This window comes from Eupeodes corollae, chromosome 2, assembly GCF_945859685.1.
Source record: "Eupeodes corollae chromosome 2, idEupCoro1.1, whole genome shotgun sequence".
Lineage (NCBI taxonomy): Eukaryota > Metazoa > Arthropoda > Insecta > Diptera > Syrphidae > Eupeodes > Eupeodes corollae.
Window position 1 is genome coordinate 106,944,059 of NC_079148.1, and position 27,074 is coordinate 106,971,132.

General features: G+C 32.7%; 1 protein-coding gene across 6 annotated transcripts in view; it reads right to left on the reverse strand.

Annotated features, from left to right (window-relative positions):
• Window positions 1-2,432: 2,432 nt before the first annotated feature.
• The window catches only part of LOC129944266 (sodium- and chloride-dependent GABA transporter 1), a 76,163-nt gene continuing 51,521 nt past the window's right edge, over window positions 2,433-27,074 (reverse strand). For 5 of the 6 annotated variants that reach the window (XM_056053587.1, XM_056053591.1, XM_056053588.1 and 2 more), the window contains 4 exons: window positions 6,185-6,416; window positions 4,792-4,937; window positions 4,587-4,723; window positions 2,433-4,525 (listed from right to left, as the gene is read on the reverse strand). In XM_056053587.1, coding sequence (XP_055909562.1) covers window positions 2,839-4,525; window positions 4,587-4,723; window positions 4,792-4,937; window positions 6,185-6,416 — 2,202 coding nt within the window. In that variant the 3' untranslated portion in view covers window positions 2,433-2,838. Of the gene's footprint in view, window positions 4,526-4,586; window positions 4,724-4,791; window positions 4,938-6,184; window positions 6,417-13,542; window positions 13,800-27,074 lie in introns of those variants that run through there. The other variant, XM_056053592.1, reaches the window with a different exon arrangement.

The window sequence follows — 27,074 nt, forward strand, 5'->3', positions numbered from 1 at the left end:
AACTTTATTTTTTGTATTTTAGTTTAATAATGCTGTAAGGGAATACTGTTTTAAGTTTTTTGTTTGTTTAGAGTGACCTGAATTACCTGTATGTATTTATTTTATCTTTTTCCTTCCTTGTCTTAAATAAAAGACTTAATAAATACATACATACTATGTACATGAAATTAAAATAGTTTTTGATTTCCTCTCGAATTCTCTTAGCAATGTTTGTGCAATCAGTTTTATTAACTTGTGTTAGGAAGTTCATCCCTAGCTAACTCCATATTATGTTCTAAATAAAAATACTCCATTTAATTGAAGTAGCTATGGCCTATTTACTGCTGATACCCTACACTACAGGGTTACAGTTAACTTACACACATCTGGCACAGCAGTGGATCTCATGGAAGTGGACAGTTCCTCTCGAATAGAATTCAATACATAATTGAAAGCGGTTTTCGACAGTCTAAAGTTCTGTACAAAACTAAACAAAATCAATGGTAAAAAAGTAAAATAACTCACGCATTATATTTACCTTCCATCACACATTTCAAAACTATTCCATTTTCTCGCTTATTATTCTTCGTTCCACTCGTTTTTTTCTATTTTCTTTATCCACCCACAGCGCAACCGAATCCATTTTATTAACTTTTGTGATTTATCTTTTTTGTGATTTGTTTTAATTTTGTATTTTTGCTTTGACGCATCTCATTAGAAATACTCGGCAAATCTATTTTATAAATAGAAAAGGTATTAGATCAAAATGCACGCTACTCCATCAAGGTCGGAAAAGATCTCACCGATGCATTTGATGTCAAAAAAAGGTTTTATACAAGGCAATGCACTGTCATGCGACTTCTTCAAAATCTTTCTGGAAAGAATTGTTCAAAACTCACCCGTCAACACTAGAGGCACAATCTCGACGACGTCTTGGACAAAACGTCACCATGGACTGCTATAACTTTGAGTTAGTTAAGGACTTTTTCTTGCTTCAAGGCAATTGAGAAGTAAAGTCCTCTCTCGAGCTATAAGACACTCATTAATGGCGCTGATGCTTGGACCCTGTCAAAGAAAGATGAGAGCGTCTTAGGATGCTTTGATAGAAAAAATTTTCGGGTAATTTTTGGTCCCCTATGCATGGATGGAAAATGGAGGAGAAGATATAACGACGAACTGTACGGGCTGTACAGCGACACTGACTTAGTTAGCAGAATAAAAGTCTAACGGCTTAGATGACTGGGTCATGTAGAGCAAATGAACATCAGCGCTTCAGCCCGAAAGGACCAAAGCTAGCTAGGGACCGAGCTGGCTGGAGACGCATGTTGGTTGAGGCCCAGGTCCGCCCCGGATTGTAGCGCCACCTTAAGTAAGTAAGTAAGTACTAGATGATTGTTTTATTCGATTCGAACATTTTACAGAGTACGAATTCATAAACGAATAGAATATTAGATTCGAATTGGATTGGCTTTCGAAACGCATTACAGAGTACGGCCTCTAGATCTTTAGATATAGAGGACACGATAAGAGTATTCCAAATTACATACATTACAAGAAACTGATAGTTTTAAGCTTATATATCGTTCTTACCGTAAAATTGTGTTTCTTAATATAGTGCAATTCTATTATAAATAAACATATAATCTTAAGTTTCTATTTAGTAGTGAAGACTACATATAAAAGTAAGAATTTAATTTAATTAGGTTTGAACAAGAAGAAAGCGAAGGTTATCTCATGAACCTGTTTTGGACACATTAAATCCTATTTATGTGGTCATTTTTATTTCTATTTCCATATAACACAGCCTTATTCTAAAACTTTTCTGGCACACGAAAAAAAACTTGTTTAATATCATAATACTCCAAAGTTTTACTTAAATAAAATTAACGTTAGAAGATAACTGACACATTTTGGTTTTCAAATCACATCCATTTATTACAAGGCCATTTTTGGAGCATGAGCGTTCACTAATCTTTCAAAGTGAGTTGTAGTACATTTCAATGGTAAATTTAAAAGTTCGTCTATGATGATTTTGATATACTTAATATTCAAAACTATAGTTTTCCAGTCAAATTAGACATTAACGTAGAAAATCGTGATTTAATTCTGCATTTCTGAGGGCGAGAAAAGAAGTTGCTAAAAACGGGCAAAGATGGTTTTAAAAATATTCTGAAAACTTAAAAAAAACATTGTTTTGCCTAGTTTAAGTTTATGTAATCATATTATAAACTTTAAAAGTTTAAACAAAAATCAGGTAACTAGAAATAAAGTACTTAAGTAAAACTAAAACTACTAAACTACGGAAAACAGCTCTTACTTTAATTTATGAATTTTGCAATCCTTTTCAAAGTTCCTTACATAAAAATTAAAAATTTATCAGAGCTTTTTTGTGCTCTTTTTTTAAAACCTTCTGCTTTGAGTAAAAGTTTCCTTTTGAATATAATTAAAAATAGTTTTATTTTATAATTTCATTGAGTGTATTTTTATTTTCCATTCTTAATTATTGTTTTAATATTTTAACTAATTGCATATATACAAAATTTACTTTAGAATTAACAAAACTCGCTTTAGAGATTAACATAAATAATAAGAGTCAAAGTCATACTTATACTTTATCTTACTTTCTTCTTACCAATGTATTTAAATTTTTGTGTTTACTTAAAAAAAATAGGTATAATTTATTTACAAAAATAATATTATGTGTAATCAAACCAGTGTCGAATAAAGTGTCGCCATTATATATAATAATTTCTTATAAGGGCGATTTCTTCGAACTGAACGATAAGTCTTTTACAAAAAATAATATGGTGTCTTTGGGCGGCCGACCGAAGCGGCGATGGCGGCGCTTGCATCGCGACATCACAATTCGGTGGAGTACTCTTCGGCATTAACGGAGAACTTTCGCCAGCAAATGTGATCTCCAGTGGCTACGTCACCAACACCTCCAACTCCAGCTCCTGGAACTTGACCATTCGCTTGAACAGGATGTCTGTTCACACTGTTCGTTCGGTGCGGAATACTGTAGGTGGCATTTAGATTCCTTCCCATGGGATTACGAGTGCCGTAGGTGATGGACTCTTTCGAGGGGGTAATCTCTATTCGAGTCGAGTGAGAGTTGCCCTCGCCATTTGACAGTCTCCGGATGTAGACAACTTCTTTATGGCGATCGGCGGCATTTGGATTCTGTTGATGAGGAACTCGTCGTTCATTTGGTGTTGTTGGGATGGGCTGTCGGGATCTGCTCGAGTAACGCATTCCCTTCCCGTCGTTGCTTTGGAATGCTGTGAATTGTTGGTTTATGCCGGAATACTTATCTACGCTGATGTCCTCTTCTATCGCTGAGTCGCCAAACACTGATCCACTGTAATTGGGTGAACTGTTGCCAGGTGTTGAAGACTTCCAATTGTTTGTGCCGTATTTTGATGTGGAGTACTGGCCCTTCTTTATGGAATGGGTGTAGTCCCGAGTTCCTCGGCGACGAAGAGTGAAATCTTTCCGGCCCGTGTCCTGACACACGGATCGCCACTGCTTCCAGGCATGCCTTGCCAATGGATCCGCTGGTCCCCATTCCTTGGCTGGTTTAGCCGCCTCGCAGATCATTCCAAAGAAATTGTAATCCACCTGCTTGAATATTTCCACACAGGCTATGATCAAAATTACTCCAATAACAAAGAGTATAGGAGCCCATCGAGGCATGTAAGTGGACAGAAGATCACCTTCATCGTCGTCGGCACACCACCAGACCAGAACTCCAGTTAGAAAAGCTGGTCCCAAACACCAAAGGTACACCCATCCTTTGAAGATCGGTCGACCAATGGAGAACTCCAGGTCCGTGTAGATGTTTTTAGCTCCGTAGATCCAAGTGGTGGCTATAAGGTCAAAGATGAGTGCCGTGATCACTAGAGTACCCACAATTCTGGTATCCAAGACGCGAGGAATGATGAATTTTGGTGCGGCCAGAGCTATAACAGCGGCCACAAACCCGATCAAACTTATGACGTAGTTTGGATGACGAGGAACCATTCGTGTCGAAGTATAAATCGCAATGGTAATCGAGATAATCGCTGATATTACAATCAATGCGTAGATTAAGCATGGGATAAGTTTGGCCAACAAACCACTTGGTTCGTTCAAGACTCGATCGTAGATAGCTGTAAGTGGTTTTAATGCCTCGAGGTTGCTCAAACTCCTCGATGCTAAATTATCAAACTGAACCATAAATAATGTTACTGATATGGCGTTGACAAGAAGATTGAAGCAGAGGTACACCACAGATGTACGGACAGCGTCACCTTTGTAGAGAAACTTCCCCGTGATCACGGGCAGAGCTCCAAAGCCGATATTGGTGGCATAGATCACTTGAACGAGGGCATTAAACCAAATGGAACTGTCCAAAAGAAGTGTCTCCTTAAATGGCCACAGCTCAGGAAAGTATTGACGTTCCAAGGAACCATGGACTTCCCATGAAGTAAGAGCGCAGAGCAGAACGAACCCAATCAAACCAAAGAAAAATGATATGCGTCGGTAAACTTTGGCGTTATGGGTACTAAAAAAATAAAAGAAAAACAGTTAAAAGCGGACTTTAGATAATTATCAACAGAACTTACCAAAACATTACAGTCATCCAAATAAATATTAAACCTATTGCTAAAAGTCCAAAATACAATGGGTTTTCCCAAAAAGGTGTTAGAAATGTCTTTTGAATGCATTCAACGCCATTGTTGCCAACCACTTTATATCCATTCTGGAAATAGAGATTAAAAATAATATTTTAAGAAAGATTTTTAGAGGAAACAAGTTTTTTTTACTCACTAAAGCTAATTTTATATCCCCCACACATTCGTTGAATGGCAATAGTTTGGTTAGAAACATTCCGATGTATGCTACGGAAACCACGGCCTGCAGTGAAATCCATACTGACGCTAACCAAGATGCAAATCTACTGACTATGCAGGCTCCTGAAATAAAAGAAAAACAGTTTAAATAATTGACTTAAAGGAATTAAAATGAGAATCAGGGTGGTTAAATTTGAAGGGCCTATGTTAAATGTGAAACACATTTTAATGTTAAAGTTTTTTGTCTGCATTTTATTAGACATTTCTCAATTTCAGACTAACTCAATTTGAAATATGGAAAGATACACAATCGAACAATGCGTTAAAGTAATTCAGGCTTATTATGAAAATGGGCTTTTAAATCAAAATTCATATCGTGATTTTTGTGGGTCAAATAAATCGTCCAAATGTGCATAGAATCGGAAAATGTGAGCAAACCGGGTCTGTAGGAAATTTGAAAACACTAGTACATGCTCGTACAGCTCGTTCTGCAGTGGTCGGAATTGTGGCAAGAAATGGCAACAGTGAACTTTCGAAAATAATCACGAGGCACATTTTTAACTCAGTGGATTCATCCAGAAGCAGAATTGACGTATTTTTGCGATTGATAATCCAAGAGTGATTGTCGAAAAACACAAAGAGCCACTGTTTCGTGCGGTTTATGGGACGCCAGCTTCATTGGGCCGTATTTTTTCCAAAATGGAGTCGGTCAGGCAGCTACTGTGAATGGTATCGTGATATGATAACAAAATTTGTATGACCTGAATCGGAAGGTATGGATGTGGACGATATGTGATTACAATATAGGATTTTGCCACTTGTCGAACAGCTTACGACACAATGGCTCTCTGTGCGACCAATTTAATGGCCATGTCATCTTACATGGAGGCGAAATCAATTGGCGCCAAAATCATATGATTTGACACCTTTAGACATCTTTTTCTTGAGATTATTTAAAAATAATATTGAACGCCGGAAAGCCAGCAACAATTCAGGAGCTAAAAGCTAAGATTATTTGGCACACTAACAGCATAGAACTTCAGTTATGCTTTAGAGACATCAAAAATTTGGACCATCGGATGGAAGTGTGGCCAAAATTTTGTTCCATACATAACTAAACCATACTAACATTCATAATAAAAAGAAATAACAATAATTTATTAAATGATTTGTGTTTTATACAAAATCAACATAATATTCATATTCAAAATAAGCCCTTTGAAATACTATTACGAGTTTTATACCAGATAAAGAGTTTGGAACAAATTGTTGGAATATTAAAAGGTTTCAAGATTTTTATTTCTGATAAATTGTTCTTTTCAAAATAACTATAAGGATGTTTATTTTCAAATATTTGTGCCTTTTCTTACCTTTAAAAATAGGTGATGATCTCCATGTGTGCGCTGCTCCTTGTCCCAAAAACTGACCAATTGATATTTCCAATAATATTGTTGGCAGACCGACTAGAAATAGTAGTACTAGATATGGTATTAAATATGCCGAACCATATCGATCAAGTTCCCTTGGAAATCTTACAATATTGGCATAAGATACATTGAGGCAGATGCACAGCACAAGACCTCGAAATACCGAACATTTTGTCTAGAAAAAATAAAAGACAAACAAACAAATTGAAAGAAGATACAAAAATATAACATACAAATATTAAAGGCTTAATAAAATGAATAAACAATATAGATCATATCAAATTGTTTAAAGGAACTTGTCCCATTCATAAGATAATCTTAAATAAAATATTATTGTTGTTTCGAAACATTCCTGAAGTTGGCGACAATTTTTGCTAAATAAATATTCTGCAATTATCGGTTGGCATTGATATATTTGACTTATTTTATTCTATTATTGAAAATAGTATCAATGTACAATTGTGTATATTAACAATAATATGCTTTAAATGTTCATATTATAAATTACAGAAGTCAATAGATTTATCTCTTTAGAGTGCACAAATAAACATCAATATCAGCTTTCAATGTCAGACACGAATTCACATGGCTTCTTTTTATCTTCTTATCAAACATCAACAACAAATACAGAATTGATTATTAATTCAGTCCTATGCATCACGATTATCTCCAACAACTTAAGCTGCTTAAGATTGGGTGAAGTAGTCGAAGTGTACATTAATGAATTGAAACTTGTTAGGTTTAAATTTGAGTTGTGTCGAAAAAATAATCATCATGTACTTTTCTTAATTTCTTTATTCTTTTAGCTTAGTTGAAAGTTTTGTGAATTCAAATTGACAGGTTTTGCAGGGTTTAGAAATCATAGAAATTCAGAGCTTAGAAGAAGACCTATTTCTTATTTTCAGAAGTTTGCCGATTCAACTATTTTGTTTGCTAGTTGTTATTATAGGGTATTAAGTGAAATTCACGCTACTACACTTGAATATAATAATATTATACAAAAGTTATTAATTGATTTAACTAATCAGGCTTATATATGTTTTTCTAATAATTTGTTCGGCCATTTCAGAAGCATAACCATTTTATAATAGAAGCATACTTCGAGTAGAAGAAGGGTTAATAATTGACGTTTTTGGAGTTTTATGTTTTTTCTTTGCAAAATGATTATGTTTAATGCAAAATTTGATTTCTGTCTTATCAGCATTTCAGGTTTCCTTCAGTGTTTGGTAGAAGATGTCGGAGTCTTTTATTATAACATTTTTAGAACTCAATTTAACTTGTCCTTCTGCCTATCTAGAAGTAATTCATGCATGGACAGAAAAGGCTCGATCTGATCCACAATTCGTATACATCATTTTTGACTTTTATCAAAGGCATTATAAATAAAGCAGATGTGGTTTTATAATTCGGGAATACATGCCATTTCTTTAGCTATTGTATTATAGAAGGTGGGCGTGGTTACTTCCTTATATGAAACTCTCGCAAATGAGCGGCTATTAAAAGTAAAGCGTTGGGAACATAATGGACCTTCCAGAACCGTCATAGTCAGGACGCCAGAAAACATCGAAAGGGTAATGGCGGCAATTTTAAAATCTTCTAGGCGATCTGCACACAAACATTCGGACGCTTCAGGGATTTCTAGTTGCACAGTGAGACGAATTCTTCATGAGGAACTTAATTTTCACCCATACAAATTGGAAGTGGTGCAACAACTTAATCCACGCGATTATGTTGCGCGAAAAAGTGCATGTGAAGCCTTCCTCGAAAACCTGCCTCAGGACGCACTTGTTTTCTTTAGTGACGATGCACATTTCCATATTTCAGAATTTGAGAACAAACAAAACATGTGATATTCGAGCCCCACTAACCGAAAAAAAACTTTATGAGCAGCCTCTTCATACAGAACGTGTGAAAAAGCAGTTACGGTCGATTTTGAACGTTATGTCAGCATGATTGTGGATTTTTTTCTGCCCAAACTTGAAGAAATGAATGTAGGGAAAGTGTGGTTTCAACAGGATGGCACCACAGCTCAAAGGGCAAGTAGGTTATTGAATATTTTGCGTGAAAACTTCATCTCTCTTAGGGGTGATCTTCAGTGCCCAGCCCGATCGCCAGATTTGGCGCTATGTGATTTTTTAATGTAGGGCAACCTAAAATCGTTGGTATACACTGATCGTTTAAAGACCCTTCATCATCCCAAAAATAATATACGTGCTGCTATCGCCGACAAAAGCACAGCACAGATATGCTGCAAAAAGTGGAAAACAATTTCAAATTCCGACTATATCAGTGCATTGATGTTCTCATCAATGGCCACCTTCGAGATGTCGTTTATTTGGTTTAAAAAAAAGAAATTTTAATGTGAAATTAAAAAATAGTAGAGATAGCACTGAGAGGAAGCACTGAGGTGATGAGCGCACTTTCAACATTTTTTAAGCAATTCGAATTTACGAAAATAGGAAGACATTTAATAACGTGGGCAGATTCTTGCTTTATTCAAAACATAACGTATGTTTGATATGTCTTTATAAAGAATATACATATTTTACTTGAGTATATTGCAGTGATCGACCACAAATTTCCAGAAGTCAGACTCACAGATCTGGATAGCGATTGGGATTCCGGATGATAGAAAAGGAATTAAGAAAGCATGAAATGATTTGTACTGCTGAACAATATAGACAAAACAATGCTATTGTGATTAATGTGGGGAATCATTTTCAATCACTATCTAATTTTCAAGACAAACTTTTGTTACAAGATAAATTAAAAAATAAATGATCTTTTTGAGTAAAGAATGCTTTCCTATTTTCAAGAGTATTGATATCAAAGTCAAAAACGATTCCCTACAAAACCCAAGATTTTTATTAACGAGAAAAAAAGCACCTTCATACTGACAAAATTAAAAATTAAAAATTAAAAAGACTTAACGTAGTTCATTCTCCTGAAGCTTATCTGATATTATAACAAAGTAATTTCAGATTCTCCCGAGAAAAATATTTAAAAGGAAACTAAAGGCAAAAAAAGATACAAAATTTAACTTAACCCCTTTGTTTCTTTTTATCAATCAAAAGGATTTTATTTTTAGTTTGAAAAAAGTTGTTAGTTATACTTTTTTGGAGAACATGGTTAAAAAAAGGTACTTTAAACAATTAACGTGATTTAAAGGGTTTATTTTAAGAAAGTATGTTTTCTCCTTTAATTATTAATATTATCACCAAGTTTTAATTCTTAAGGTGAAAAAAGTTATTTTAGTTTAACTTTTAAGCCTTATGTTTCGAAACTTTTAAAATGTCACTTAACCCCTTCTTCTTCTTAACAACAACGCTTCAATTGTATAGGTATGTCCATAGGTGTTGGTATAGTAAAATGTGTCTCAGAATAAGACCCCAAAATACAATGTTCCAAATTTTAAAGTATTATCGAAATATTAATTTAAATCAGAAAGCGGAACAATATATGTGAGTAAAATAACAATCACACTGGTTGTTTAGGAACAAGCCTTCACTATCAAAGAAGCTTAAAATAATAGTTCCTTTACATTCTTTAATGCATTTCTTAATTTTTTACAAATTGAATGAATGAAATTAATTTGCGGGATATCGAGAATTCAACATTTTTACCAAATCTGCGTAATGTTTTTTAAATTTTATTTTTTCTTATGAAAAAACGGACTTTTGGATTTTTATAAAAAAAAAATATTCCTGAACATCGAATACTGAAATATTGTTTGTAAAATAAAGAAAGTTTGAAAACAATATATTTAATTTTTGAAAAGCTATTTGAGTCGAAAATAAATTTCTACTAAGTTTTAATTTTAGGTTTTTATTTTTTGTAACAAAAACCGTCAATTCGATTTTTTTTTCAAAATTTTACTGAATACTGACTACAATATTTTTTAAAGATAAAAGTAGTTTAAAGCCAATATCTCAAAGTGATGAAAAGATATTTGAGTCGAAAATCAATTTTTAGCAACTTTTATTAAATTTTCTTTTAAGTTTTTTTTTTTTTTTGAATTGTCAATTTGATTTTTCTCAAAAATTTACCAAATGTTGAAAACAATATTTCTTATAAGATAAAATAAGTTTGAAGCCATAATCTCAAGTTTTTAAAAAGTCGTTTGAGTCAAAATTCAATTTTTACCAACTTTGATTATTGTTTTTTTTTTAGGTTTTTATTTTTTATATACAAAAATTTCTATTTTATTTCTTTTAAAATTTTACCAGATGTTAAAAACTTTACTTTTCGTTGCACAAATCTGTTTTTGAGATAAAATCGTTTTGTATTCGTAAAATTTTCGAGGTGACAAATTTTTTTTCAGTTTTTTGATTTAAAAAAAAAAACGTTAATTGGATTTTTTTTTTCAAATATATATTGGTTTGGTATCACGTTACAATATATAGAATATAACATTTAATTCAAATCTCTTGAGTCATTGGTTTGTGAGATATTAAGGGTTACCCAAAATGTTTACCTTTTTTTGAAACTGCTATGGTAAAAAAAAACATCCACGCAATTCTCTTGAAGACTCTTTCTGCATATTTCTGCATTATTATCTGTATAACATCGTATATATCGTCTGGTTCTTGAGATAAGGACGACGAAAATAAAGTCGCGAACGTACGGGATTACGAATATACAGACGTACACACGCACGCACGCACAAACATCTTTCTAAAAATCTTTTATTTCGGCTAGGAACCTTGAAACGTCGAGAAATGTCAGAATTTTCGATTCGACAAATCGGACCCATTACAATAACTTTCTATGGAAAGTTAAAAATAAAATTGACCACTGCTATCGAAGTTTTGTTCAACAATAAAAACGAACAATTAAATTTGTCACACATGTTTGCAAATACCAGGAAATATGGTATCGGTAAAATGAACACATATTTCATGATTAACTATTTTTGTTTTAGAAATTCTTATTTAATTTTAAACACAAATCCTTCTAAGGATTACGAAAATTGTGTATTCGAAGATTTTATTGAGTTTTTCAACAACGATTTTAAAACTATGATTTTTTCAAACACAATACAAAATTTGAGTAACTAATCTTATTTATTTAAACTACCGACACGTTTGCAGTGCTGAATTCACAACTTTTCGTGACTTTTACCAAAATTGCTAAAATTGCCAATTTAACATTTTCTCTAAGCTCTCCTTGCCTTATAATCTAAGGGTTTAAAATCACATGTTTCACATTATTCACTTTGAGATTTCAATACGTCCGCTATTACATCAGTTTTGTTGCTTGTGGCAATTGAAACCACTCACCATTATTTTCTAATTCATGGAACAGACAACTTTATAATATTCCACTGTGCAGTATTTTCCATTGATTGTAAATTTTTTTTTTTGAATAAATAAGTGTTTCTTAAAACATACATATATAAGGATTTTCACCTGTATAATATAATATATTTGTTTTTGTTAAGAAAACCTCAAAACTGTAACTAATCACTCAAAACTTTAAAAACATACTTTAATACTGTATTTATAAAAGTTCTTCATTCATTAAATTCACTATAGTGAAATTCTTTTAATTTTATTGAATGTTTTAAACATATCAGTTTGATCATTGGCTGCGTTCAAAAAAGTACAATTTTGGTCCAAATAAAAACTCTTTATTTACCAAAAAAAAGTACAAACATATGGTTTTAGTTTTGGAATTGTCTTTACATTTTCTCTATCTTTTTATAAGTACAATATTATCAGTAACTTTATTTCCTAAAATCTTACAAAGAATAAATTTTGTTTGTTTGCGAGGCACATTTTATTTTTGGTATCGTTTGCTTTCACCTATTTTTATAAAAAAAAATCCAAGACGTTTCACCAAAACACAGTTTAGTATGTTAAAGAGTAATGACTGAAAAACATAACACTGGACTTTGATCAAATTGTGTCTTCAAAATGTTCATCTTGGACACTTTGTAAATGAGATTAAAACAGTTCAATGTTAGATTTGATTAAAACATCAAAACAGCATTTTTGTATTAATTCACAATCATAACAGTTTTCATAGTCAAAAATGTAAAATATTATTTGCATTAAAAAATTTGATCTCTTCATATTCAGTAAGGTGCGATGATACCCACTACCCTACTTGCATTTTAAGTTTAATAAAAATATCCAAATTAATTTTTTGAATGTCCATAATCCAAATAAATTAATAAAATATCAAGGTTGGCAATCACATCACGCATTTAAAAAAAAAAACAGCATTTACATTTTCTTTAAAAATATACGTAGACACTTGATTGGACATAAAACAATGGTAATTTAAAAAAAAACAAGAAATTATAAAAAAGCCCACCTTCCTACCTGAATAAGATACAAAATATAATAAATTTAAAATAAAATAGAAACAAGCAAAATTTATGTTCCTACGTCATTAAACACCTTTTTTTCTCTTTTACTGTCACTGCTTGTCGGATTATTAATATATACGTATGAATTTATCCTACACCACAAATCATGTTCAAATAAATTAAAATCTATTATCTATATTTTTGTTGTTTTGATATATGTATCTGCAGAAAACTTTAATAAGCCACTGAAATATCACACTTAAAATATCGTCATTTAAACACAAAAGCTTCCAATTAACATCCATTAGTTTGATATACATAAATCATTCTATTTTCATTTTGTTGATTGAAAGTTTGAAAGTAAAAGGAAAATACCTGCATATAAGTCATGCAAAATATGCCCTAACATTTATTTGTTAAAATAATATATTAATTATACCTTCATCTACATATTAAAAATACAAAAAAAAAAGTGCGAAGAAAGCGAAACATCGATATTGGAAAGAAGGAGGCTAATAAAAAGAGATAAAGTTCATTAATCACACTAAAGACCAAACCAAACGCAAACACAACACTCAAAAACCAAGCGATTAATAGGTAATATTTTCGAACCGCTACAATTATCGGGAATTTGCATATACCACGCTATAAACCTACTCTGATATTGCTTTTTTTCTCTTGTGGTCTATTAAAGGTATAATCTAAAATACTTGCACTGCAGATTGCAATAAATACAAAATAAAACAGAAATAAACACGAAGAAACCGCAAAACAAACATACTTTTTTTGCCAAAGTTCGACAAACTCAAAACTAATGACTTCACCATTCAACCAAGTCAACGAACAGTGAACACATCATTCATCACCACTTCATCAAATTTTTACAAAATTCGAAAACATCATTCTCAAAATGGAAAACACAACAAGAATCTTTACTTGAAAGGTTCCCTCTCATCAAAATTTTAATAAACGAATACCGAGTACTTACTTTTCCATAGTATCTAAATGGCACATCCTCATGAACGACATAAAGATAATCTGCTAAATACTTTGCTGTCGGTATCTCCATCTTGGGGCAGATCTTGCAACGCTTATATGGATAGCAGAACTTTTCATTTTCTTGCATTTAGTAAGAAGTATAAGTTTGTTGACCGTTGAATCTTTTAGATGTCTCCGAGTGCAGATTTAACAAAAAAAAAAAATTGACACAAGGCAATCAACGACGCCACAACGCGACGTGAGGCGATATCGATGATAGGTTTTCAAATTTATCGACCGATCAGATCGATTGCGCGAATTATCAACCAAAAAGGAAAAAATCGAACGACGATTCTTACAATGATCACATATTGCGTTTGAAGATACTTTTCCTGATGATTATCAAGCTACATGTGCCCCAGACTGCCACCAACGCGCCGCCACCGATCGATTGAAACGATGATTTATTTCTATGACCGATTTCACCCAGAAACAAAAATGGGAGTGAATTTGCAAAATTTTGGCGAAGCGCTCCAATAACTCTCCAGAGCGAAACAAACTTAATTTTTTAGTACATTCACATTTGGGGAACAGATTTCTAAAAATTCTAAATATCATCTACAAAATTTGCACGTTTTGCACTTTAAAATCATTTTCTTCATTTATTTATTATTTTGCACATATGTTGGCGATACAAATTCTACCGGAAACTAAGGAACATATAAATAACAATAATTAACGGTAACCCACTCATTTGGACACTCCAAAAAATTGAACACAATCTGTCAGCAAAATTTCGAAAAACTGACAAACAAACAACGACAGCTAACAGCAAACGTCGAGCAACGCGACGTGACGAGAAACGGCAGCGACAACAACAGTTTTGTGACGTTTACACTTTTGGCCTCTAGCTTACACTGTGAAGCTTAAAAAATACTGTGGGTACCTCTACCACCAAAGTTGAGCGTTGACTTAGTTAAACTTTGATTTGTGATTGCGACAAAATTCTTTAATCAATTCCGAATTCAAAAACACCTTGGGCTAAATGCACAGCACATATGAACGAATATACACGGTTAAATCAATAGATAGATGTAAAACCGTTAATCAAACTATATGTACCAAGTCACTTTTTGAAAGAACTCTTAAGGTAAATTCATAACAAACTGCGGTTTTGTGACAAATAAACGTAATGTAGGTACAAAACAAAAACAAAAAGGCAAACTATACAAGACTACTAAGACCGAGAGGAAACTTCACTTATGGCAAGCGGTCTTATTAATGCAAAACGAAAGACTAAACCTGCCTTCGAAAACGAAAAAATCGTATCTTATAAAATCCATGCTTGGAGATTTGAAGTAAGTACCTACCTAAGTGTTCCCCGAATGTTCAAGTTGATGTTAGATGTTGTTGATGTGAACGTGGATATGGGTGGGAAACACTGGTGTTGGGAAGTTTTACTATACTTAACTATATACTATCACCTTTTTGTTGTTGTTGCTGTTGGTTACGTTTCAGTGAATTCCTCTTTTAGCTGCTACACTAAGGTTTCCCTCAAAATTATCATCACTATCATAATAAATAAAAAGAAATAAAGAGCACAAAGCCATCACCATCATCATCAGCTTTTTTGTTTAAGCGGGGGTGCTCTCGATTTATATATGTATCTATATACATTCTATCAGTCTGAGATATTCGTATATGTTCTATATATATAATTTTATTTTAATTTTATTAAAAATGCAAGGTGCAACATAATAATTACAGTTCGGAATACATTTAGATGGCGGCGCATTATGAAAGATAAAAAATGATAATTTTATGTTCTAGGTTCTTTTTCTTTCAATTTATTTTTTAAGTTATTTGTTTTATGTGGAAGGGGGAGTTCCGCTTAAGAGGATTCATTATAAAGCGTAAACGCATCTTGGTCAATGATAATGCATTCCTTCAAATAAGAACAAATTATTCTTTTTTTCACTTGGAAATTAAGTATGCTGCAGAAATATAAAACTCAGAGGAGTACGTAAGAAACAGAAGAATTTTACTTGATTATCATTGTTTGAAACAGAAGGAGAGAAATTTAATGTAATTTATCCTTGAAATGTAGAAAAGGGACATCGTTTTTTTAAATACATATATATGTATATACATTTCCGGGGTAAAATTCGTTGAGGTTTGTAGCATAAAAAATAAACCTGTTGCTGTAAGATTCTTATCTGGGGTTGACACCAATAACAATTTTTGGGTTTTGTATTTTAAAACTTGTAGTACCCGTGGCATGATGGTTAGTGCGTTGGACTGTCATGCAAGGGGCTTGGGTTCAATCCCTGCCTGTGCCACCTTAATTTAAAAAATTAATTTTCGCGGGTACTGCCTCTTGCGAGGAATTGACAATTTCTTCAAGTGTAATTCTGGTCATGAAAAAGTGCTTTCTCAAATTAGCCATTCGGATTCGGCCTTAAATTGTAGGTCCCTTCCATTCCTGACAACAGTACTCGCACACAGGAATGGTTGAGAGTTGTAAGTCACTAGGCCCTGGTTCACAACGGACTGTTGCGCCACCCCATTTGATTTTTGATTTTAAGACTTACTTGTTTAATAAAAATTCTTAAGCCCGTCTTGGATAAAAAAACATGTGAGATACTGTATCCAATTTAATTTTTAGATGAGCTTAAACAAAAATTTTAATATCTTCTTTATAAAACAACAAAAAAGAAGATTTAGTAGGACCTCGGAATTGACAAGTTAAGAAGCACTATTTCAGAATAAATAGTTTAAGAATGGTTATTTATAGAAAAACAGATATTTGTGAATAAAGTTGGCAATGACAAAATTAATTTAAATAATAATTTAAATTATAGCGAAACAAAGTCAAGGGAACAAAAAATGCGTAGAATGGAATTTAAAAAATAAAATTAAAGCAAGTATACGCCCAAGTGAACCATCAATATTTTCAGAGAAAAAAAGCTTGCAGTATTTTTATAATAAAATTTACATCGCGTATTCCATGAGATTATATTAATATTATTATTATTATATATTTTATATATTATTAAAAAAATATAATTTGTTCTTTTACATTCATTTGATTTTTGCGTTTTAGTTTACGTTTGTATACAATTATATTATAAATTGTTTTAGAAATTTGTAAGTTAATATTTTTAGGAAATCAGAATTAAAAAGGAAATTAAAAGATTGAAAAGCTTTTTCCATAATTTAAAGCATGGTCACAGAACATGAAGAGATTTGTCCACCCAACGGATCCGTTCATTACACCAAAAATTTGTTCTCTAAAGAAAATACTATGTTGAAAATAGATCCTTCGAATCTCTTGTAGTATCGAACAAATAGCTATGAAATGGTAAATATCGTCACGCTCATTTCTGTTACAATAAGGAGAGGTAAATCTGACAGTTGCGGAATATAATTCAAGTTCAATATTTCAACCCTTGCTTTGAAAATTGTACCTATAGCTCTCGCAGAAAGGTATTAGTGAAAGAATTTGTCGTGTTAGTATTTAAAGAGTAGCTTAGATTTCTATATATTTCTGTTGTTGACGATGATGATGCTCTATTAAGATGTTGAAGATATATATTTTCATCAACTTTTGCGATAACATGAGAAAAGTTATCTTGCCAGTTATCTATGTTAAACTCGTTCAGTTCAAGAGAAACATTATGCAATCGGGCAAGTTGAATCCATTTCTGAAATGGCCATGCTTCTGTTCGCAAAAGAACTTTCATGATAGATGTATGAAGATTCGAACTTGGTTTAATCATAACTCTTGTTAGAAAATCTGAATGCAATTTAAAATTTTAAATATAAATCGGCGCAATTCCAGACTCAACATGAATTGCATAGGTTTGAGTCGAATTACGTAACCGAAATGATTTTTTGAAAAAGAGGCGTTTTATCAACTCAAACTCTTCAAATTAGGTGTGACCAAAAACTTGAATACTGTAAGACAAGCAAGTGATAATTGTTGCTTGGAAAACTCGGTATTTAGATCCTAAGTCTATGTTTTGTTTGAGAAGAATGTTGGCAACATTATGTTGAAAGCTACTTTAGCTTCTTTACTCTTGGACATGTTTATTGAAGATACGGTTAGCAGGCATTAACAATCCTAGATATTTTAATTCATGTACTATTTCAATAGGTTGGTTGTTGAGAAACCACCTTTCTCCTCTCAATCTTCTACAACTCCGTGCCTCAAATACTATTATCTTTGTTTTCTCTGAGTTTATTTAAGGTCCCAGATATTGCAGTACGTTTGAACCCTATTGATTTGTAGCTGGAGAGAAGATGGGTTATCCGCTAGCATAACAGAAAAACAAATTTCACCGAGTAAATTATCTGAAATATCATCAATGTAGAAGGCAAACAAGCTTGGTCGTAGGATACATCCTTGAGGAACACCTGCAGTCGTTTGAAACCAATTTAAAACCTCGGCCCCATCCCAAACTGTAGCTTAAGTTTTACATACAAATTTTTCGTACATATTTAGAAATATTCTAGATGTACCAAAAATATGGTCAACCGTTGAAAAGCCCTCTTAAAACCAGCATGAAACATACTTAAGCCATTGTTTGATCCTAACCAATTGATAAGTCTTTTGTATAAGATTCTAGCAAATACTTTTCTAATTGAATTTATTATTGAAATACCTCCGTAATTCTCAGGTAAGCTAGCATCAAATTTCTTAAATATTGCACAAATTAGGCTTTAAAAGTAAAGTTTTGTACATAAGTTAATCTCGAAATAATTCACAATTTGTGTTCACAGATTCACAAATGAAATGTAAGTATTGCTAAGGGGCCAGTTATACCTATCATCGAAATCGATCCGAAAAAATGTTTGAACCGATATTTGACTGTGTTTCCCTTTGATCAGAAATGAATATTATATACTGTTCGATCGGAAATCACTAATAGAATTATTTTGAGAAAAAAAAGTGTAATTACGCTTTTATTTTTCTTTTCTATTTTCCGGACAGGAGTTCATTTTTCTGAAAAGCTGGTACTTTTATATTCAAAAGTGAAACGAATCGTTACACAGGTTTGTGTTCCAATTTTACACAATTCCAAAGACAGATTTCTGTCATTAAAAAATTTTGTTCAATGATAAAATTTTTTAATAATAGCTAAAAACGACCTTCAAAAAATTCCAATGTTTGTTTTCAATGATGAAAACCAATGACAGCCTAAGAGTGCAGATCCTAAAAAACAAATTTGTGAAGATGACAGCATATTGTAACGTTTTTTCAATACACCCCAATATTTTCAGCAGTTTTTTTTTAATCTATCGAACAAAAAAGGGAATTACCATATTTTTGTTCCAAAAAATAAGACTATCTTCTTTTACTAGTTTTCAGGTGACTTTTGTTACTTGCACCCCTTTCACCCTACCCTTTTACAACTTTTGATTCGATCCAAAATAAGACAATTTTTTAGACTGTGCTAAAGTCATTTAAATGAAGCTCTAAACCAAAATTTTGCTATTTTTGTGAACTAAATGGAAAACTTGTGTTCAAGATCCATTTGCAGATATTTCAGAAAAGCAAACGAATCAGAATTCACTGTCACCTACGGCCTTAAGTAATGGCTGAAACATAAACACGCTTCAGTTTCGGCTTCGTCTGTATTACGATGGGCCTGCTTCGAAGTTGCTTTGAATGACATTTCTAATATGACATTTCTAAAATTACATTTTTGTCATTAGCAGCTGGTATTTTTTCTCAAAAGTTTGTTTTGATTTTTCGTGCAGTAAAAGATATGAATTTCAAAGCCGCAAAAATTGAATTTATCACGGAAGTAGCTTACACAGCTTATCGTGGGTATGTTCAGCTCATGGAGCAAGAAGAAGCGCAGAGTGAGAGACGTTGGTGGTTCCGGGAGCTCAATCTACGGAGTTCTTCAATCTATATGGAGTTCTTTTAAACTCATTTTGTGTTCTACGAAAATAAAACGTTTTTATAAAAAAAAATTTATAATTATTCTATTCTTTTTTTAATTTGCAATGGTTATTCCTCCAAATGCGAATGTATTTTATTTGTTGACTTTTTTTAAAGCTGTTGAGCTGTCAGACAACGCAAATGTTCAACAAATTTGAACTAGAGATTCCGTTTTTAGTCACATTACGTTCTTTTCCTTCCTTCATTGTGATTGTGATAGCATGCATTGAATTCCTATGCCTGAACTTGCAAACGTCAGGCAAAGTCGTAGCTGAAGCCTGTTTGTGTTTCAGCCATAAAGCTTATGTTTTTAAGTTTTGAATCAGCAAATGGACTTAAGTATTTTAGTTTTGCCAATTTCAGCCCTATAGATTAATATAGGCTTAGGCATTTTAAATCTGGGGCTAGACTTACTATTCAAATCATTCAAAGCAAAGAAATCCCAGTTCAATAAGGAAAAATTCAAAAAAGTACCTAGAAACTTAAATAACACAATGCTTCCTGAAATCTGTTCATACAAATTTTTTTATATTTTGTCTGTCATAATGTATTCAGAAATAAATCATTTAACCTCAACTCTGAATTTAACTTTAAAAAATGTATTTAGGCCATAAATTAGCATGTATGTGGGCTATATCATCAGCCCTTAGGTAATTCATTATGACCGTCAAAATGTTAACCTGCAAAATATGTGTCACACTTATTGCTGAACAATAAATAGAAAAAAATTAAACTAAATCTATAAATGCCTTAAGCCTATAAAAATGAAACTTGAAGAAATAAACTATTTTTTTTTTCTATTTATTTCTAACGTTAATTGTAGCCACAAACAATCATACCCAACTGTTTTCGGTGGGAAACACCTAAGAAAAAAAAAAATCAAAACACTTCTTAGGTCTATAGATACTAGTGTATAAATAACAAATCACTTTACACTTATACAACATAAAGTGAAGTGCGAAAAGCTTAATCGTGCATTATACTTTATAAAAGAAGAAGTAAATATCTATTTTAGTAAAGAAATGTTGCTTTATACAGCTATTGTATAGTATATCAATACCTGTCTTCTTTCTTACTCTCTAAACGTAATTATTTATTTTTTTATTTTGTTATAATTTATATTTTCCTTTCTTTACTCGTACATGTATTGGCTACCTGTATTTGAAATAATTTAAACATTTTTTTAGGAACATTATGATCGTATGAATACATTGTATGTAAGTGTATACAAGAGACTGAATGTGATAGTCATTCTCAATCTTAAACCAAATCATCATACGTCATATGAATGCTTAATGAGTTTTTTACACTTCTTGCAAATATGTTTAGTAATAATAAACAATCAAAAAGAAAAACACAAAAAACAAAGCTTTGAAAATATGTATGGGGTTTGAGTAATCAAGCCCAGCTTAGGTTCTTTAATGACATTCATTATTTTATGACCTAATCCCAGATTCAAAACGGAGCTCATCACCTTTTCTTTACCTTCAAATCACATAAATTGCTGGTAGAAAGACAATCACCTTGAGTTATGAAATTAAATATTTGAAGTCAAATATAAATACAAAACCAAAATAACCGTCAGAAAGTATGTTGATGATACTGAAGCTAACATAAGGTATCTGCAACATTTGTTAACGTGTGTACCTTGTAAAAGAACTTATTCAAATTTCTAATATGTAAATTTTACTGTTGATATGTTGTGAATGAATACAAAAAAATAGAATTATTTTTGTATATGCGTGACGTGAAAATTAAACATAACTAAGAAAACTTAATTATTTTTTTAATGACTAATGACTGACATTTCCAAACAATTTGAACTCAATTCATTTTTAACTTTCCATAGAAAGTAATTGTAATCGTTTAAACTTGTCGAATTGAAAATGTTGACATTTTTGACTTTTAAAGGTCTGTCTCTCTAAATCATAATTGCAAGTTATACGATTGCACAGCACGTTAAAATGACAAAACTTTATTATCAAAACTGTTGTTTGTTAACGCAAACGGTAGACGTGGTGACGCTTCACAGTCGACTCTTCAAGATTTGGTGGCCGAATTTGAGACCACCGGTTCAGTAAACAATCAGCCAACACCCGTACGTTCAAGAAACGCAAGATCAGCCGAGAACATCGCCGTGGTCTGTGAAAGTGTACAGCGGAACCCAGACAGTCTATTCCTCGCCGTGCACAAGAACTCGGTCTTTCGCAAAGTTTAACTTGGTTAATTTTGCGTCGGTACTTAGGCCTATACCCATACAAGATCGAACTGACCCCGGAGCTCAAAGTTCATGGGCTTCGAATCGTTTGGAAGAGGACCCTAATTTTGGCCGAACAATCATCTTTAGTGACGAGGTGCATTTTTGGATGAATGGCTGTGTTTTTTTTATTATAGTTGACAGGAACTCAAGGTGTTATTAATACCCTTAAAATGTTTAAAGTTTAAACACAGTGCAAGCTTTAGGAACATAATTAAGAGTGAAAGAAGAGATACCGATGCACATTGGTATTAAAGTTTTAAATGTTAAAATGATAGGGAAAAGCATAGTTGGGTAAAGCATTCCACATTTTCGATGTGCGGTTAAAAAAAGAATTTCTATACTTGACAGTACGTCCGAAAGTGAGCTCAAGGTTAAGCTAATAAGCATTCCTAGAAGTACAAATATTACGGCTGAATTGTTTGAGGGGGTAATGCAACTGGCTAATTCAACAGAACACTGTTTATAAAAATATCGGTAGAACAACGAAAGCCATGAAACATTGTTCGAGTGACGTAATTGTTTCGGTTATAGTTCTATCTCCTATCATATTCAAAGCTCTTTTTTGGGTCTTGTGAAAAATACTTAAACTTGTTTTAGGGGCACCTGCCCAAATATGGGAGTTATATTCAAGCTTTGGTCGAATGAAAGCTTTTTAAATTACAGCCAGATCAGAAGGGTTAAACAATGTCTTGCACCGTTCTGAGAAATCCTAAGCATCTAGCAGCATTTTTGGTAATATTGAATATGTGATCATTTAATAAGAAGTGATCTGTGATACACATACCGAGTACTGAAACAATCAAAATTGCCGTATATGGGCAACACTAACCCACGCGATGTTCACCAGGTGATAATGCATCCTTAAATATCTATCGTTTGGTGTGGATTTTTAACAACTTAAATGAGGCGGTCGCCGTCAACAGCGAGCGCTACATAAGTAATTTCTTTTGGCCCAAATTGAACCATATGCACCTAGACGACATGTGGTTCCAGCAGGACGCCTTTATTGAAAACCCCTTAAGCACATAAATCCACTTAAACCTGATAAATAAAAGATTATGATGATAACATGAAAAAGGTCAATCCCCAAAATATAAATTCTTCGCAAGCCGCAGTATGCGTGAAAAGAAACTTTAGCTTTGCTGAATGACTTTTATTAAAAACGAACATCCAAACATATCTAAAAAGTGACAGTTCGTGAAAAACAACTGTGCAAATGTCATATGGATTTAGCAAATTTTAAAATTTAAAGCAGCCATTTCGTGTTTTTAACTAAAGCAAATTGTTAAGAGATAGTAAGAAGTTAAAGCTGTTTAAAATTGGGTAAATCATATTTTAAGCTTAATTAATTGCTAAATATGACTTTAACAAATTACTAAATCGTTCAAAACTTTGCGCAAATATATTTATTTCATCTCAAAGGGGAAGATATCCCATTAACGATGTCAGTCCATTGCCCATCAGGGTACGGTTGCAGTACCATATCAGTTTATATATAGTCGAACCTTTAAGATCTTGAACTGATTATGAATATTGGCGTACACTTTATCGGTAGTAATCACAGGATCCCGGTGAATGGTTAAGTTCATCTTTTTCGAAAAATGACTTGTCTTGCTGTGAACTGGTGACTGCGAAATTTTTAGTCTGAATTTGTGAGCAGTGAATTTAATTGCTTAGTGAAATTATAACAAAACCAAATATTAGCTTGTACCATCTAAAGTTATTTTCACGAGTATTGACTTTTGCGAGGTATCCCCAAAGAAAAATTCTTGTCATGAAAAGTACTTTCTCAAATAAAATTCAGATTCGGCTTAAGACAGGAGACCTACCCTGCACCCCTGACAAACATTACTCGAACAAAGGAATGATTGAGAGTTATAAGTCACTAGGCCTTAGTTCTCAACGGGCTGTTGCGCCACCTAATTTATTTTATTTACGTATAAGCGTCCCTCACACATCAGATGGTCAAAGTAAAAGAAAAATCAATTTCTAAATAGGTACCTAGGTAGATAAGTAAGGTAGGTGGAGCGCGTTGCATTTCTCAATCTGATATCATACCAACTCTTACCAGCAAAGACTCCTTTCACCATGGTAATTGAAGAATCTTCTTTACAGCTCGTCGCACAATGAGGAAAATGTATTTCAATTTCAGTAGTCTGTTGAAAACTTTGTCACATTGTGCAGTCTAATTCAATTTATATAGGTACAATCTTTTTTTATAGCAACTATTAACTTATATAGTAAGTTTCAAATTTCCAACATAGATGACGAAGAAATGTACGCAATATAATTTTATGTCCAAGTCGCACAGTTTCTCCGTATGATATCTAAAGTGTGCGCCTCTACACAATATATGGAATATCCATGGAGCTTATGTATATTATGTTGACATAAGATTGTCATGCATTGTTGAATTAGAAAACACCACCATGGAATTATGGAAGTCCAATTCAGAAGGCACAAGGAAACCGCGCACCACTGTACAGTGTACATAGATCACTCTGTGGATCACTCATATAATTCGCGGCCGGTTGAAACAGCTAAGGAATGCATGGCCGCATAAACCATTATGCAAGCTTGTATGTTCCTATTGAAGACAGAGTGGTTCGCGACTCAGCTCAGCTTGGCTTGGCGGACGGCTGTTCCGAGTGATATATTATAGTATATGGCATTGTTATTGTTTTGAAGCTTCTATATGTAGCGGCAATCTATAACAAAAACTCATATGCTACTTAATTTTGACGTCAGAAACAAACAAGAGCTATCCTCAGAAATCAGTCATATGGAAAATCTGAAGTAATCATAACATTATGGCGGTTATTTTGTATGAAGATACTTATGAAGGTCTCACCATTTGTGTCTCTCCCTTTAGTAAAATTCAAAACAAAGTAAGCAATATTTTACTAAGTGCATGTTAAAATGTTTTAATATAATTTACAATGTTTCAAAAGTCTTAAAAATGCAAAATAAATGCTAAAGAAAACATGCAACTTTGCGTAAGCAATATTTGTATAATTGGAATTGTGCAACACGCATATTGAATTGATTTCTTTAACACTTCGATCTGCTTAATGACTTTATAACAATAAACAAACAATTTCTTAGATACTAAAAATGTAGACAAAAATTAAGGAAAAAGTAATAAACGCATTTTTTATTGAATATCAATTTTGTTCAATCCAAAATGGCATGCGATGTTTTCAATCTTATTCTTATTTAATCAATTCTGCATTCAAAAAAATTCAAAAATAGTTGTGTCCTCTTCACCAAAATAGCTCAACAAATCATATTACAATGATTTTAATATAAAGCACTTTAAGGTTAAAGCTCCAAACTTGTTCAGCCAGAATGGGAATTATTACTTAGTTCTATTAGAAATATAGAAACGTATTCAAAATTGATACATTTATAAATATTTTGACAAATGTCTAAAAACTTTTACGAATATGATATAAGAGAATTATTTTTGTGAGGAATAAGTCATCGATTTTGAAATGCGATAGCTACCGAATTTCACTTAAGTTTGCTGAAGGCTTATTGTTTTATATTTTGTATATGGTAAACAATAAATTATTGTTTTGATGATCGATAATTTAGGAAATAAATCAACCAAGCTAGTTTTTCTTTTCATAAAAAAAGGCGAGGCTAACAGCTAAAAAAAAGAGAACCCAGAACAATTAACGAGGGAAAAAACTTCCAAGACGAAAACTTAGCCGCCCAACACATCATTTATGGTGTAAGTTATAAATCTGCTTGAAATCAATTTAAATGTTGGTTGTTAATTTGAAACGTTTAGAAAGTAAACTTTTAGAGTAATTGTTATTGAAATGTTTGAAGATAGAAGAAATGTTAAAAGAATTAAATATCAAGCGAAGTATTATATACGCTTATAAATTCTTCCAATATTGGCAGATTTTCCGCTAAACTATTTAACTTATTTTTTATCAACCATGTTAACACCCTACATCAAAAATTGGCAGACGACTTCCAATTTTCTATCAAAAAATTGTCCGACTTCTTGCAATCGTTTGTACTTGCCTAAACATCCAAATTTTTGGACTTTCAAATAATTAGACAACTGTCTACTAAGTGGATATTGAATGATATTATGTCCAAACATATGTCATATAATTTTTAACTTTCAGAAAGTTTTTGAGTAGGAAACAACAACAAACATTTACAAGATTTTGAAAGAATTTAAAAATACGAAAATCGAAAGAAATAAGAAGTCACCTTTTGGCAAAAGTACAAAAGAGAAATTATACAAAACAAAGGGTAAAAATTGATTAGACGCTTTACCAAATTTTACAACATAATTGTTATTGCCTGCTTCATTATAGTTTTTTAACGATCTAACAATTTTATTGTTTTCTAAAGTTAAATTTGGAAAAAAAAACATTTCCAAGTATCCATTCCATCCAGAGATGAATGGGAAGACAAAAAACTCCAGGATGACAAAAGAATTCATTTTTATACAAATGGATCCAAGACAAATGAGGGAGTTGGTAGTGGTGTGTACTCAGAAAAGCTTAATCTAAGCATCTCATTCCGCATCCCTAATCATTGTAGCGTCTTCCAAGCAGAAATTTTAGCGATCAAAGAGGTTCTCTCCTGACTAAGAGAAAACGTGGTATCAACTTCTGATATCCGCATCTTCTCTTACAGTCAGGCTGCTATTAAATCTCTTGAAGGTGTCTCAACCAAATCTCAAACGGCCCTCGATTGTCGATCGTCTCTTTTTGAGATGGGGCAGCAATTTAACATTACAGAGACATAATAAGAAATTGTAGAGCCGATGAACTCGCTAAAAATTAAACCGTCATACCTATTGCACCTGAAAGGGAGAAGATAGGTATACCGATAGCTACATGTAAACTTCTGCTAAAAGAACAAGCATTTGCGATAACAAACTCTAGGTGGCACAGTTTACCAACATGCGCAGCCACAAGACTCATATGGCCTTCACTGGACCTAAAGCGCTCTAAAGACTTGTTATCTCAAAGCAGACTTCATATTAGCACCCTAATAGGTGTCCTTACGGGACACTGTCTTATAGGCAGACACACAATACGACTTGGTGTAGCCTCAAATGACTTCTGTAGGGGCTGTATGGACGAAAAAGAAGAGGAAACAATCTCTCACCTTCTCTGCACTTACCCTGCTCTTTCACTAAGACGCAAATGACTTCTGCAGGAGCTATATGGACAAGGAAGAAGAGGAAACAATCTCTCACCTTCTCTGCACCTGCCCTGCTCTTTCACTAAGACGCAAACTTCATCTTGGAGACTACTCTTTTCATAATCCCAATGAACTAGCTAAAAAGGATATCAAA